At 37.3% G+C, this 15,115-nt stretch overlaps 2 protein-coding genes across 2 annotated transcripts in view; both read left to right on the top strand.

Moving 5' to 3' along the window:
* Positions 1-14,691, top strand: part of LOC131159864 (mRNA-decapping enzyme-like protein) — a 70,785-nt gene extending 56,094 nt beyond the window's left edge. The window contains exon 8 of the mRNA XM_058115063.1: positions 14,273-14,691. Within this exon, the coding sequence (XP_057971046.1) occupies positions 14,273-14,329 (57 nt within the window). The 3' untranslated portion in view covers positions 14,330-14,691. The remainder of the gene's footprint in view (positions 1-14,272) is intronic.
* LOC131159875 (uncharacterized) lies at positions 1,046-3,248 on the top strand. The gene is made up of 2 exons (XM_058115073.1): positions 1,046-2,715; positions 3,016-3,248. Exon 1 carries the CDS (start codon positions 1,704-1,706, stop codon positions 2,349-2,351), a length of 648 nt encoding a protein of 215 aa, XP_057971056.1. The 5' UTR covers positions 1,046-1,703; the 3' UTR covers positions 2,352-2,715; positions 3,016-3,248.
* Positions 14,692-15,115: the final 424 nt, after the last annotated feature.

The raw sequence follows: 15,115 nt of genomic DNA, 5'->3' as shown, positions 1-15,115 counted from the left end.
AAGACAAAGAAAGCCAAACTATATGTACAAAAGTGACCTTCTCTTTTTGATTTTTCATTTCTTATATTTTTTTCTGAATTTTTTGTGCCAAAATTCAGAAACCTATTCAATGGAAGTACACAAAGGAAACCCTAGAACACTAAAAGTTAACCCAGCAAATTTTGAAATTTTCTGCAATTTTTTTATTTTTATTTTTTTTGGATTTTAGAAAATTTTAGGAAAAAATTAAAACAACAATAAAAACAGTTCTAGTGTCCACAATAAAGACTTTAAATAATAATAATAAGCACTAACTAAAAGTAATCCCTTCCTAAAAATAATTTTTTTTTTGTTTTTTTTAGTCAATTCAAAAATAATAGCTATGGTAGTAGTACTAGTAGTAGTATTAGCAGTAGATGTATTAATAATAATGATACAAAAAAGTGAATAAATGGAAATAAGGTTTGTATTATTTTTCTGGGTTTTTAGAGATTTAAAATTTTTTTTTTTATCCATTTATAATTATTGAAAATGAATTTAAAGAAATAAAAAAATAAGACTAGGTGGGTCAAACTGGCTGAACCATTTAAATCTCAGTGTGGGGTCATGTGACCTGCTTATCTCCATCCTCCTTCAGTGCGACTAGGGTTGCTGCAAGCCCTAGCTCCGGGCAGCTTTCAAAGCACCCCAAAGCACCACTCATGACTTCGTCAGAGGCCTCCATTGCTGTTGTCTGTGTTGCTGAAGTTGGAGAATCACCATCATTTGCATCTCTTTCCCTCTCTGTGAATGACAGTGCTGGTGCAGCTGCAGCTGCAGCGGCCCTCATGGTTCAGCAAGCCTATAGACACTCCTGCTGCAGCACATGTATTCTCACCTCTCTCTCTTCCCTGGAGTTCTGCTCTCAAGAATTAGAGAAGATTAAGAAATAAACCAAGAAGAAAAAGAGAAAAGAGGAAAAGAAAAATTATTAACATTTAGTTCACACTTAAATAAGTACTTATTTTAAAATTATTTTTAAAAAAAATTAAGTTTTTTTTTTGTTTTTTGAAAAAATGGCTTTTTTTTGCAAAAAGTACTTATCTGAAAAGGTGCTTGTATAAGTAATCTCAGACTCTTTGAGAAGACCAAGAAAGAAACCAAGAAGAATAAGAGAAAGAAGGAAAAGAAAAAGTAGTAAGTAATGTTTAGTTCACACGTAAATAAGAACTTATTTTAAAAATTACTTTTTAAAATTATTAAAAAAAAAGTTTTTTTTGAAAAGGTGTTTTTTTGAAAAAAACAAAGTGCTTATTTGTGGAATGACGGCCAGCAGTGTGAACGACGGCCACGGTTGGTGAATGACGGCCACCTACCATGGTAGGTGAGCCATTGCCACCTACCATGGTGGGTGAACCACCACCACCTACCATGAGATCTTGCCACAAGCCAGAGGCTATAAATTGAGACCCACCACCGAAGCTAAACTACAAATCTCAACTACAAGTTGTGTCCTCTTCTGTTTTTTTTTCCATATTTTATTCTTTGTGTACATGTTAAATAGGGACCCGAGTATGTAAAGAATACACAATTGAATATACAATTGATTCATTCTCATTCTCTACATGGTATCAGGGCTCGAGTTACTCTAAAACCCTAAGCAATCCATGGCTGCCCAAAAAGGAGACAGCCATGAGTCCAGCCAGTAGACAGCCTAGGAAGGAGAGTTGGAGATAACCTCCTCCATGGGCTCGGCTGGTGTATTTGAGAATTCCCCACTCCATCTTACTGTTGAAAAATTCAATGGTAAGAATTACAGAGAATGGGCACAATCAATCAAGCTTGTTATCGACGGTAGGGGAAAGCTCGACTTTCTTATCAGTGAGACTCGGCGACCACCTCCTACCGATGCAGTGGCATCCCAGAAATGGCGGTCTGAGAACTCCTTGATGACTTCATGCTTGATGAACACTATGAAGCCAACCATTGGAAAAACATACTTGTTTCTCCCGACGGCAAAGAACGTGTTGGATGTGGTGTGTGAGACATACTCTGATGCTGAAAATGCTTCCCAGATTTTCAAGTTGAAGACACAACTATGGCTGACGAAGCAAGGAGATCGGGAAGTCACGGAATACTACATCAAGATGCTCGGACTATGGCAAAAACTTGATCTCAGCTGCGAAGAGGAATGGGAATGCACGGGTGACAGTGTACGTTTCAAGAAGAAGATGGAGAACGAGAGAGTATTTGAGTTTCTGCTAGGGCTGAACCGAGAGCTTGACGACTTGAGGAGCAAGATTCTAGGTTGCCGGCCACTGCCCACCATTCGAGAAGTCTTCTCTGAGGTTCGGCGTGAGGAAAGTAGGAGGAACGTGATGTTGAAGGAGTAAAACAAGTCTGGGCCCGAGGCATCAGCTCTTATAACCCGTGGGCCTCATACTGGATCTAGCCCAAAACAGTCCAGAAGGCCCTATTGTGAGCATTGCAAAAAAAGGGGCCATAATAAAGACACCTGCTAAACCTTACATGGAAAGCCCATGGATTAGAAGCCCACACAATCCAATAAAGCCCATGGTCATCACGCCTCCATCGAAACCCAGGAAAAAAAAATACCGACAGAAGCCCATGACTCGACAGCTTCTAGTGGGGGATTTAATTCCGACCAACTTGTGAAAATATATGAGCTATTTTCCAATTTCCAAGCCTCGGGTCAATCCGCTAATACTAGGTCATCTAGCTCTTTAGCCCATAAAGGTACTTTTTTTATAGCCCTTAGTACCACTTCTCATTTTACCCCTTGAATTATTGACTGATGACCGATGCTCATCATTTATTTTCAAAATACTCACCTTGTGCCATTAATTTAAAAGTCAAAATTGTAGATGGGACACTATCCCTATCGCTGGCAAAGGGAGGATTCATATTTCTGAATCTATTACTCTTGAATCTATCCTCCATGTTCCCAGTTTATCGTGCAATTTGCTTTCTATTAGTCAGTTAACCAAATAGTCTAATTGCTCAGCTAAATTCCTACCCTCTCATTGTGTCTTTTAGGACCTATCATTGGGGAAGACGTTTGGTAGTGCTAAGGAATGTGACGGGCTATACTACTTTGACTAAGCTAATGTGAATGGACCATGTCCTCCTATTGTTTGTAATTTTGCATGTAGTCCTAGGGAAAGTAAACTTTTGTTATGGCACAAAAGGATGGGACATCCTAGTTTTTAGTATTTGCAGCAATTATTTCCTTCAATATATTCGAATAAAATTGCCTTGGATTTTCAGTGTGAAGTGTGTGAACTTGCCAAACACCATCGTACTACTTTTCCTAGATCTCAGTATAATCCATCCATGCCATTTAGTCTGATTCACAGTGATCTATGGGGACCATTTCGTACTCCTAATAGGACCCATACAAAATGGTTTATTACTTTTATTGATGATCACACTCATCTGTGTTGGTATATTTATTGACTGATAAAACTGAGGTTTGATCAGTCTTCGTGAATTTTCATTCTATGATACAAACCCAGTTTCACACAAAAATCCAAATCCTTCGTACTGATAATCATACTGAGTATTTCAATCACTCCTTGGGCACATATCTTCAAGAGAATGGTATTGTCCATCAAAGCTCTTGCGTTGACACCCCTCAACAAAATGGGGTTGCTGAACGGGAAAATCAACATATCCTTGAAGTTGCTCATGCCCTGTTGTTCACCTCTCACATGCCAACAAAATTTTGGGGTGACTCAATTTTGACAGCCACATACCTCATTAACCGAATGCCTAGTAGAGTCCTATCCCTTGCAACTCCACTCTAAAAACTCCTAGAGACTTTTCCCAATTCTAGGCTCGGCTCACATCTTCTGCTTCATGTCTTTGGGTCCACTGTATTTGTCCACATTTACCCAAGCGAAACAAATTGGATCCCAGAGCACTTAAATGTATCTTTCTTAGTTACTCTACGACACAGAAGGGTTACAAATGCTATGACCTGATCTCCCAGAAACTCTATGTTAGCCTGGATGTCACCTTCTTTGAACATACCCCCTACTACTTGCTTCAGGGGGAGTCCTTGAGTAAAGCTCGACCCTCAAACTCAAACTACTTTGATATTGCTATTTTTGAGACCACTCCATACTCTATATCATCTCCTTCGCCTAGTATAGAAGAAACTTGAGCTAGAGGGGAGTTGCGGAAATACAAACAAATAGGGAAACACTTTGTCTACTCAAGGAGGCCAAAATCGAAGTCCAATGAGACACTCACTTCCGAAGCACCATAAGAGTCAGAACTGGTGATAGTTCCAACTTCTCATGAGTCCAACTTCAATCCCGACTGGGCAAAACATGACTTACCCATTGCTCTTAGAAAACAACGTTGTTCATGTACTCTCCACCCTATCTCAAAATTTGTATCTTACAATGCTCTTTTTGCCCAGTTTCGTGCTTTTACTTCTAACCTTGACAGAATCCATCCTAAAAACATTCAAGAAGCCTTGGAGATTCCAGAGTGGAGAGAGGCAGTGATGGAAGAGATAAGGGCACTAGAAAAGAATGGAACTTGGGAGGTGATGACTTTACCAAGGGGGAAGAAACTAGTGGGCTATAAGTGGGTGTTCATAGTAAAGTACAAGGTTGATGGCACAGTAGAATGATACAAAGCTTGCCTTGTGGCAAAGGGGTTCGCTCAGACGTACAGTATTGACTACACCGAGACGTTTGCACCACTAGCAAAGCTAAACACTATACGGGTTCTCTTGTCCCTGGCAGCAAACCTAGACTGGTCGCTCCATCAGTTTGACATCAAGAATGGTTTTCTGAATGGTGAGCTAGAAGAAGAAGTGTTCATGACGCTATCACCAGGATTTTGCAAGGAGGGAGAAGAAACCAACGTGTGTAAATTGAAGAAATCCTTGTAAAGACTCGAGCAATCACCGAGGGCATGGTTTGATAGATTTGCAACGGTGATAGAGAATCAAGGATATCGACAGGGGCAGTATGATCACACTATGTTCTTCAAATAGTCCAATGAGGGAAGAAGGACCATCCTGATTGTGTACGTCGATGACATCATTCTCACTCGAGATGACACAGGGGAGGTGGAGAGATTGAAGAAGATCTTAGCCACAGAGTTTGAGGTAAAAGACCTTGGTCAAATGCGACATTTCTTGGGAATGGAGGTCGCCAGGTCAAGGAAGGGAATTAGTGTCTCCCGGAGAAAGTATGTACTTGACCTTTTGACCGAGATTGGCACACTTGGTTGTAAACCAAGCGATACTCCTATCGAGGCAGGAAAAAGAACGGAAGACGTAGGATAGCCTGTGGATAGAGAGAGATATCAGAGACTAGTAGGTAGATTGATCTACCTCTCTCACACTAAACCTGACATTGCTTTCGCTGTAAGTGTGGTTAGTCAACACATGCACTCACCAAAGGAGAGTCATCTAAAAGCAGTATATAAGATTCTCAGATATCTGAAAGGCTCTCCAAGGCGAGGACTATTCTTCAAGAAAGGTGACAGTAAGAAGGTAGAGATCTACACAGATGCGGATTGGGTAGGATCAGTAGAAGATAGAATGTCTACTACCGGCTATTGTACCTATGTTTGGGGAAATATAGTAACATGGAGGAGTAAGAAGCAGAGTGTGGTAGCCAGAAGCAGTGCCGAGGTTGAATTTAGAGCTGTTGTTCAAGGGATGTGTGAAGGGCTGTGGTTACAAAAACTTTTGGAAGAACTACACATCACAGTAGAGCTCCCCATCAAACTCTATTGCGATAACAAAGCCGCCATTAGTATTTCTCATAATCTTGTTCAGCACGACAGGACTAAACATATATAAGGGGACAGACATTTTATAAAGGAGAAAATTGAGAAGGGGACAATTTGCTTGACCTATATCCCTACAAGAGAACAATTAGTAGATATTTTCACTAAGGGATTACAGAGATCTAGCTTTGAAGAGTTTATTTGCAAGTTGGACATGATCAATATCTATCCAACTTGAGGGGGAGTGGAATGATGGCCAACAGTGTAAACGATGGCCACGATTGGTGAATGATGGCCAGCAGTGTGAACGATGGCCATGGTTGGTGAATGACAGCCACCTACCATGAGATCTTTCCACAAGCCAGAGGCTATAAATTGAGATCCCCCACCGAAGCTAAACTACTCATCTCAACTGCAAGTCATGTCCTCTTATGTTTTTTTTTTCCCCATATTTTATTCTCTGTGTAGGGACCCGAGTATGTAAAGAATACACAATTAAATATAAAAATGATTCATTCTCATTCTCTACAGTACTTGTAATTAGTAATCTCAAACTAGTTTTAGATAAGTACTTTTTTTGGAAAAATTACTTTCTATAAGTGGTTCCAAACAATGTCTTAGAACAAGAAGAAGAAGGAAGGAGAAGGAGAAGGAGAAGAAGGAAGAAAGGAACCCTAAACTACATAATGACAAAAAAAAGAGAAGGGAAAAAACCTTCATGCCTAGGGATTTTGCATATTAACATAAGCATGAACATGATGCAAGACTGTGTTTGGGCACAACCTTCACCCAATTCTCAATAAGAAAACTATACTTAGGCTAGGTATAGCCTCATTTTCCAATACAAAGATGGTCAAGTCTTAAAAGAGCACATTTGAGACCCGAAATATGCTCGTGAGAGTGATAAGATAGAGGACCTTCAATTAATAGTTCTCAGCTCATTGTTTGTCCATCATTTGCCCAATTAATTGAAAAAAACCTAGATTTTGATTAAATTGACCCCAGCAAAATTGAGTGTCAACAGTTGGGTTTGCTCAAAGATAGTGGAGGATTTTATGACAGTTTTCTATGTTTGTTTTGGAAGGAGAAAGGACCAGTCAGTGCTATGGAAATGTGCTTATTTTGCAGTGATATTGGGTTTGTGGTTGGAATGTAGTGCACATATTTTTTTGGGAAGGAAGTTGAATTTTTTGGTGGTTTTCTTGGCGTTACTTTTCTAATATGGGTACTTTAAAGGAGTGAGCTTCTTGGCTATTCAATGGGATTGGCTATACTTGTTGGCCTAATTTTCTGTGTCCTGTTTTTATTTTTTGCTTTGTTTTCTTTGGTTTTCCTTTTTGGTTTGTTCCATATTATTTTGAGGGGGATGTCTTATTCTCCACTTTGTTTATTCCTAATCTTTTAATGAAATATCTTCTTTGTTATAAAAAAAAAATTAAAAAAGAAAAAGAAAGTGACAATCAATGTAAATGAGTTTCATTTACTTATGAAAGACTGGGTTGGAGGCAATATGTATAGCAGCTTGATTATCAGTTATCACACATCAACTCTATAGGCTAAGAATGTAAACCAAATTCCTTGAGCATGTTCTTTAGTTAGATATCACATGTAGTATGGGCCATGGGCCGATATTTTGACTCATTGCTTGACCAGGCCACCATAGTTTGTTTCTTACTTCTCTAGGATACCAAGCTACCACCAAGAAAAACATAATATCCAGTTGTCTATCTTCTGTGGGAAGGTGAGGCGAGCCTAATTTGCATATATCCATGAATATATGTGTGACCCTAATCCTTATATAAGAGATTTCTCCTTGGTGCATCACTGAGGTACCTCGAGATACAAATCGCTGCATCTCAAAAACTTGTTTTGAGAGAATCAAGAAGCTGTCTCACAATGTTTGTTGCAAAAGATATATTGGTTTAATTGACTGAGATAATTCAACTTCCCAACAAGTCTCCAATATCTTCTAGGGCTAGCCAACAAATCACCCTCATGTGGCACTAACTTGATGTTGGGCAGTCTCATACAAAAGATCTAGAACATTCTTCCTCTATGACAAAATGGTACTTCTGTACCCAAGAAGTATTTCAATGACTCTAAATTTTTGGTCTAAAGTTTAGTTAGTAGAAAAGCTTTAGGCACTAGATACGATCATCACTAGCTATAATCACAATATCTTCCACATACACAATGAGTAGAATCCTATGAAGTGGCGTGATAATAAAATACAGAGTGATTTATCTTGCACTCAAGTATTAGGGCATTGGATTGTCCAAACCATGCTTTGGGAGACTACTTCAGATCATCATTGTGCGACACGCTTATTTTAACTTCCCCTGAGCAACATACCCTACAGGGTTGCTCTTTCGTTCCATATAGATTTCCTCCTGAAGATCACCAAGTAGGAAGACATTCTTCACCTCTAATTGATGTGGATGCTGTTGACATGTGGTGGCTGAGGAGATAAAAAGACGAACTGAGGCAAATTTGGAAACTGAGGGAAATATGTTAGAATAACCAAAACCATACATTTGATTGCATTTGAAATAACAAGGCAGGCCTTCAAATGACTCATGGAACCATCTGGATTGACTTCCACGCTATGCACACAACCACAACTTATGAGAAAGAAAAGGTACTAGTTCCTATATTTCATTATCGTGCACACACACATGTTTTCAACCATCGCAGTTCTCCTTCGCAAATGGGAATGGAATAGGGCTTTAGAAATTGATTTGGGAAGACTAGAAGACGGAGCACAAACAAAAACAATAATATGAGTATGACAAGACATCATAGCATACAAAATCGTTGTTTGGATGTTGCGTACAAGTGTGTTTACTTTTCTGGACAGTAATAGGAAGATCAACATATTGGCAAATAGGATTACCAGGCGAGATAACTAGATGTGTAGAAGTAAAAGCTAGAGGAGGCTGCCCCATAGTTTTCAAAATTGGTGCATAATGACTGTTACAGCAGTCAAGTAATGGTACTTGTGGCTTCTGAGACCATTGCAGTTGCAGGGTGATATCTTGCTGCGAATGATTAAAATAGTTTTTTGAGTCGCTTTTTTGGCTTTTTTTCTTCTCTTTCCCATTTATTGAAGCTTAGGAACTCAATTTTAAGTTGATTTATTTTAGTTAGTAATTGTTTTTATAAAACTTTATTTTTTTGGTGTTTCTCTTACACCTAATTTGGAGACAAAAATATTTCTAGAACAATTCATTTTTGTTCTTGTTTAACATATGAACATTATATACTTATTTTTTAGATATCAAATTCAATTAAAAGCTAAAAGAGTACAAAAGATGGCATTCTATATTTTATATTTCTTTGCATTTATGGTTTCTTATTTTAAACTTCACTTATAATAAAAAAATAAAAAAAAAAAGAGTAGTGAAAAGTTGCAAATGCATGCTTCTTTCCAATAGCAACTAAAGCAACTAAGATGGCATCCAATACTTATAGAGTTATAGTATATGTTATATTTAAATTGATTAAAAATCAAGGCATTATTATATAGGATTTTGGGATTAGAACATGTGAAACTATTTGTTTTTAACAAGTTTGCTTGTGCAAAAATAAATTCATAGATTCGGAGTCTATTACATGTTACATAGCATCCATGATGGTTGCTACCATTACACTGTGATCGTTACCATAACACGAATCGTTACTATTATTTAACGATTACATTAGTAGTGACAAAGAATCAATGTAGAAGTAGGGATATGACTTTGATATTCCATTTGAATACAAGAGTAGCTTAGAAAAATACATATAGCACAAGGATCCTACTTATCCATTCCTTGACTTAATTGATGGACAAAGGATAAAACCAAATATACAAGGAGGAAGTGAGAATAAACGAGCGTTTGAGAAGATAATAGGATATGGTTTTACCACCAAGGACAAAGGAAAATATTTTATTGACGAGAGAGCTAGCAATGAGCACAACATCACTCCAAAAAGCTTTAGGGACATTTGTTTGATACAATAAGGTACGGGTGACTCTAATAACATGTCTTTTTTTCCCGCTCTATAACTCCATTTTGTTGACTCTGGGCACGAGATTACTGATGGATCATACGGGAGTTAGTCATATGGATAGTGAATTGGGTACTAAATACTTATTAGCGTTATCATTACGAAGTATTCTTGTGCACCAAATGGAGTCCTTATTTGAGAACAGAAGGCACAAAATATATTAAACGACTCGATCTTTCATTAAACACAGAAAACTAATCCTAGAGTAGTCATCAATTTAAAGAAGTACCGAGCTTTGACGTGACATGACTAGGACCCCAAACATTGGGGTGACCTAACATAAAAGGACAAACCACCTGTTATTAGTATCCCAAAAATTGGAATGAACTAACATAAGAGGACTGATTGGCTGTTTATACACGGGTGACATGCTTTGATGTCACTTGTTAGCACCTGGGGAGTTCTCACGGGCAGGCTTAACGTGCATGGTGAGCACCAACTTGATCCAAAAGCTTAAACCCTTGTATTTTGGCCCAATCGTGTCTATAAGCCATGCATCAACCACTTAATTTTCCAATGCAAGACAAACCCACAAGTGGAATTCTTAACAACTTCCCCCTCACATGTGAGTTTCAAATGCTCCCCCTTGAACAAAAGTCGTTCTTGATCGTTTAATTTCATGCAACCAATTAGGAGCCATTGCTCAATTATGGAAAATCTTGGAAACCATAGTTCGTAGGATCTTGCGCTCCTCTTCCACAAGGTCAACATTTGTAGATCACAGTATCTAATACCTTGTTGAAGTGTACCAAATCACAACTCCTAGTAGTACCCGTATAAAACTACGTAGGATTTTCTTGAAACATAACTAGGTCTCTCTATTTATAATATATACTAAGTACATGACAATGACCATCTTACCCTCACTAACCCACGCTTGCTAACACGACAATAACACATGGTAGTAATACTAAACAACTATAGTATCAGTTATTCTTATCAGGCCCCCCAAGGGTGGCTCAGGTGGTAAACTCAAGGCTTTCCTAGTTAAATGATCAGAGTTTGAGTCTTGAGGGCTACGACTTTCCATTTGAGATAATACCTTGGTATTTAAGTGGAGAAGGATAGAGGGGCGGACCCAATATCCCAACGGATTAGTCAAGTGTCCAAAGGGCCTCAGACACCATCTTTTCAAAGAAAAAAAAAAACAATCATTTTTATTAGTAAACATGCAAGTTATATGAATCTTGATTTAGTCATGGGTGTATGAATTGGCTGGTTCATGGTTCCCGAATGATGCTGTTATAAGGCATATTGACCTTCATCATAAGCATGGTTTTAAATAAAAGCTGCAACTGTTACGTAACACTGTTACGTAACGATTTTTTGGGTTACCGATACCGTTATACACTGCAAAATCGGTGGGAAGAAAAATCACGGCTGTAACGGCCGTTACTGCGACCGTTATGTAAAGGCTGCTACAGCCGTTACGTAACCGCTACAACACTGTTACACCACAAAATTTATTTTATTATTTACTTTTTCTTCTCACTTTTTTCCTCTTTCATAAATTATTCTCAATATACCATGTGGTGAGGGGGAAAAGATCATAATGAGGATGACAATGACACAAAAAGGATGACAATGACACAAAATTTACTATTTCTTTAAATACTCACAAGTGATGCAGCAATTAACAATTTAAAAATATTAACTTGTTAGGAAAATATTTTTATTTTGATGATATTAGTAATGTGATATTAATATTCTATATTTTTCAACTTCAATCTTCTTTCTTTTCCAGCTATTTTATATTTGTCTAATAGATTAATGGAATTTATAATATATTTTGTTTTATTAATTAATTTAGCACACATAACAATTTATCAAAGATAAGAACAATTAGAAGTATAAATACGCACACACACGTATTTTTTCTATCAATGGTGGTTTAAAACAAATGTAAACTTGTTGCCCTTACCAAATAACTTTGTTGAACTAAAGGATCCAAAATACACTAAAACTCTTCCTAAGAAGGGCTAAAAGCTGAAAACATGCAAGTACGCTAATATGCATAGGGTTGTGCGTGCTTCAAAAAAATTCATGGCCGTTACACCCACTTCCCGTTATTTAACATCCGCTACTTTCACTTCCCATTACACCCGTTACCATTACATTATGCTACCCACTACCGCGATTTGAAACCATGATCATAAGTTATATGAGGACCTGAATTATCATAATTGATATTTTTAAATCCAAATATTAATGATGTATTATCAAGTTCTAATGTTTCAGCCACATTAATGATCTTCTATAGCACCGCTTGCATCTCTTCTTAATGAAGTTTTGTGACATGTAGAAATTAACTGTTGAAAAATGTATGCTCTTTTCCTGTTCTTTTTTGTCATGCAAATCTTTCCAATGCCTTTTGGTTCAACTAAGCCACACAAAACATATGGTACTTCAAAGGTTTTGAATACTCTTTTACACAAAAGATTTCATTCAAACTAAACATGCATATTGCGCACACCACAAAAAAATTGAAGGGGGGAAAGAGAAAAACCACTTAAGCTGCTTTATTCCATGGTAGGTGTATCATGAACAGTGTAATCAAAATTACCATGGTTAGGCTTTTCTTTTTTCCCTTCCTTTTGGCAACTCTTGTAAATTTGTTGATGTAGAATATCAAATTTAGTACAATTTCCATGTCTATCAACAACATTACAAAGAGCTTAAGAATTTGCAATTCCCACCTACAAAACTATACAACAAGGTAGAAGGCTAGAACTGACACGCTGGTAGATTTGGTTAGTATGTGCATTTATAATTAAAATATGAGGAAAAAAATGAGGGGTGGGAGTAGGCGTTATGAACTAATGGAGAAAAATGTAGCTTTGGTATTTGGCATATGAGCGATATTGGTGGTTTCTTATGAGGGGAAAATTGGTCAAAACAGTGGTTCCTACACTCTGTTGGGAACTTTATTGGTTTAATAAAAATAGCTGTTTCTTTCTTTCCTTTGTACTTGTTTTGAAAAACCATTTCTATTGTTTACCAGTGGTATGTTGAGCTTGAGCATGGTTTTTGAGGTTAAAAAAATAGTAAAAATTACTGTAGACACTACAAGAAAGAAATCCATAAATCAACTAAAGGGGGTAGGCTGGTGGACTGGCTATGAAGTATCTAGTCACAGTTGATTCATAGGCTGTAAATTTTTGCTAGAATTAGTAGGCCCGCCTCACTAGAGTGTGCTTGGAAGTTGGGGATGCTTCTTAATGCTAAGCAAATAGTTTTCAATTGCACCACTTAGTCCCACTAAGTGGGGTCGGCTATATGAATCCTTTTCCGCCAATTTATGCGATCATGGACCATTTCTTTTGATAGATTAAAGGATATTAAATCCTTACTCCCTATCTTCTCCCAAGTTATTTTAGGTCTACCCTTACCCCTTCTACTGCCCCCTATAGTCACTCTTTCTCACAGGTGCACTATAAGGCTTACGTTGCAAGTGTCCATACCATCTGAGTCGTCTTTCCTTTATCTTATCTTCTATAGGAGCTACACTTAACTTATCACGAATATGTTCATTCCTTAATTTATCTTTCAATGTTATACACTCATCCATCTAAGCATCCTCATCTCGGCAACTTTTACTTTTTGGATATTATGTTTCTTCGTCGCCCAACATTCCGATCCATATAGCATAGCTGGTCTTATAGCTGTCCTATAAAATTTCCCTTTCAATTTTAAGGGTATTCTACGATCACATAGCACACTTGAAGCACTTCTCCATTTTACCCAACCTGCTTTAATTCTATGCATTACATCATTTTCAATTTCTCCTCCAGCTTGCATAATAGATCCAAGGTTTCGAAATCTACAAGTGCTATTTATTTCTTCATCATCAAATTTAACTTTGTCTCCAATATTCCTCCTATCATTACTAAAATTACATTTCATATATTCTGTTTTATTTCTACTTATCCTAAAGCCTCTAGATTCCAAAGTTTCTCTCCATAATTCTAACTCAGTCTCTACTCCATCCCTAGTTTCGTCAATTAATACAATATCATCTGCAAAAAACATACACCATAGAACCTCCTTTTGAATACTCTTAGTCAATTGGTCCATCACTAAAGCAAAAAGATAAGGACTCAAAGCAGATCCTTGATGTACACCTATGGTAATTGGAAATTCTCTTGTTTCTCCAGCTATAGTCCTTACACTAGTCATTACTCCATCGCACATATCCTTAATGACATCGGTATACCTACAACATATACCCTTTTTTTCTAAAACCCACCATAGAACTTCCCTAGGTATCCTATCATATGCTTTCTCAAGGTCAATAAATATCATATGCAAGTCCCTCTTTTTTAATGTACAACAAGAGAAGCTGGTGGTGGTACTGATAATGATGCTGCTGCTTGAGAGGTGATTTTCCTGAAATGCTTGTTTTTCCTTATACCATTCAGCAATAATATGTTCCAACTTTTCGTTACATGAAGCTAACAAATATTTTTTATTTTTTCTTATTCATATGTAGGATAATCAGTTCATTGAAATGTTCTACCAAGCATTGCTGAAAGTGCACCATTCATGACTACCTACTGTAAAGAACCAGGGGGCGTGGCAGATTTCATGTAGTTGACGTGATCGTAGAATCAGCTCTGTATATAGCTCTTTTGTGCTCTTGGATTCAAGTTGTGATGACATTTTTCAGTTTAAACATAACCATTAAGGCATTAATGTGTCCTGTGCGTGTTATCGTTGTTGTAATGCTAGGTTGCTGAGTCAATTTCTCCCACTCGTGCAAAGATTTGGAAGCTTTGGATGTCTATTTTAGAAGTATAGTTATTTCCATTCCTGTTTTTAGCTTCATGATAATGGTGTGTTAGTATACTTGGGATGAACTACTGTCCAATTTAGTTAATGAGCAATAGATTGTCAATAATTTGTAGTCAAGTTGATATCCATTGTTTCATCTTGAAATCATGTTGATTTTCCCACCACAAATTATTGGGAAGGCATCCATGGTGCCTTGAGTTAGATGTATTTTGGCTAGAAGTGGTTGTAGAAGGGTACCATGATGGAAAATATACTATAGTGGGGATTCTGAATTTGTATTTTTAAATTCTTTGCGAATTTGATTCCAGCTTGACTGCTTTTTATTTTTTGCTCTCTGTATCTACAGCAACAACTTGATTGTCAGTTAGGTTTTCCAATTGATTCAAGGACGGATGCTGCTCGCTGACTGCAAAACATACCATGCCAATTGCCAATGCCTAGTTAGTAAATGCTGATTTGTTATATTTGCAACTTGTGAGTATGGAATTCAGGCCTTAATCTGAAATTGTTAATTTGGACAAATTACCTAAGTTTAGTTTTT

This window comes from Malania oleifera, chromosome 1, assembly GCF_029873635.1.
Source record: "Malania oleifera isolate guangnan ecotype guangnan chromosome 1, ASM2987363v1, whole genome shotgun sequence".
NCBI classification, from domain to species: domain Eukaryota; kingdom Viridiplantae; phylum Streptophyta; class Magnoliopsida; order Santalales; family Ximeniaceae; genus Malania; species Malania oleifera.
This window is presented reverse-complemented; position numbering and strand designations above follow the sequence as displayed.

Excerpts from the sequence above, each read along its gene's own strand:
- LOC131159875 (XM_058115073.1), top strand. The coding sequence starts at position 1,704 with ATGGGCTCGGCTGGTGTATTTGAGAATTCCCCACTCCATCTTACTGTT.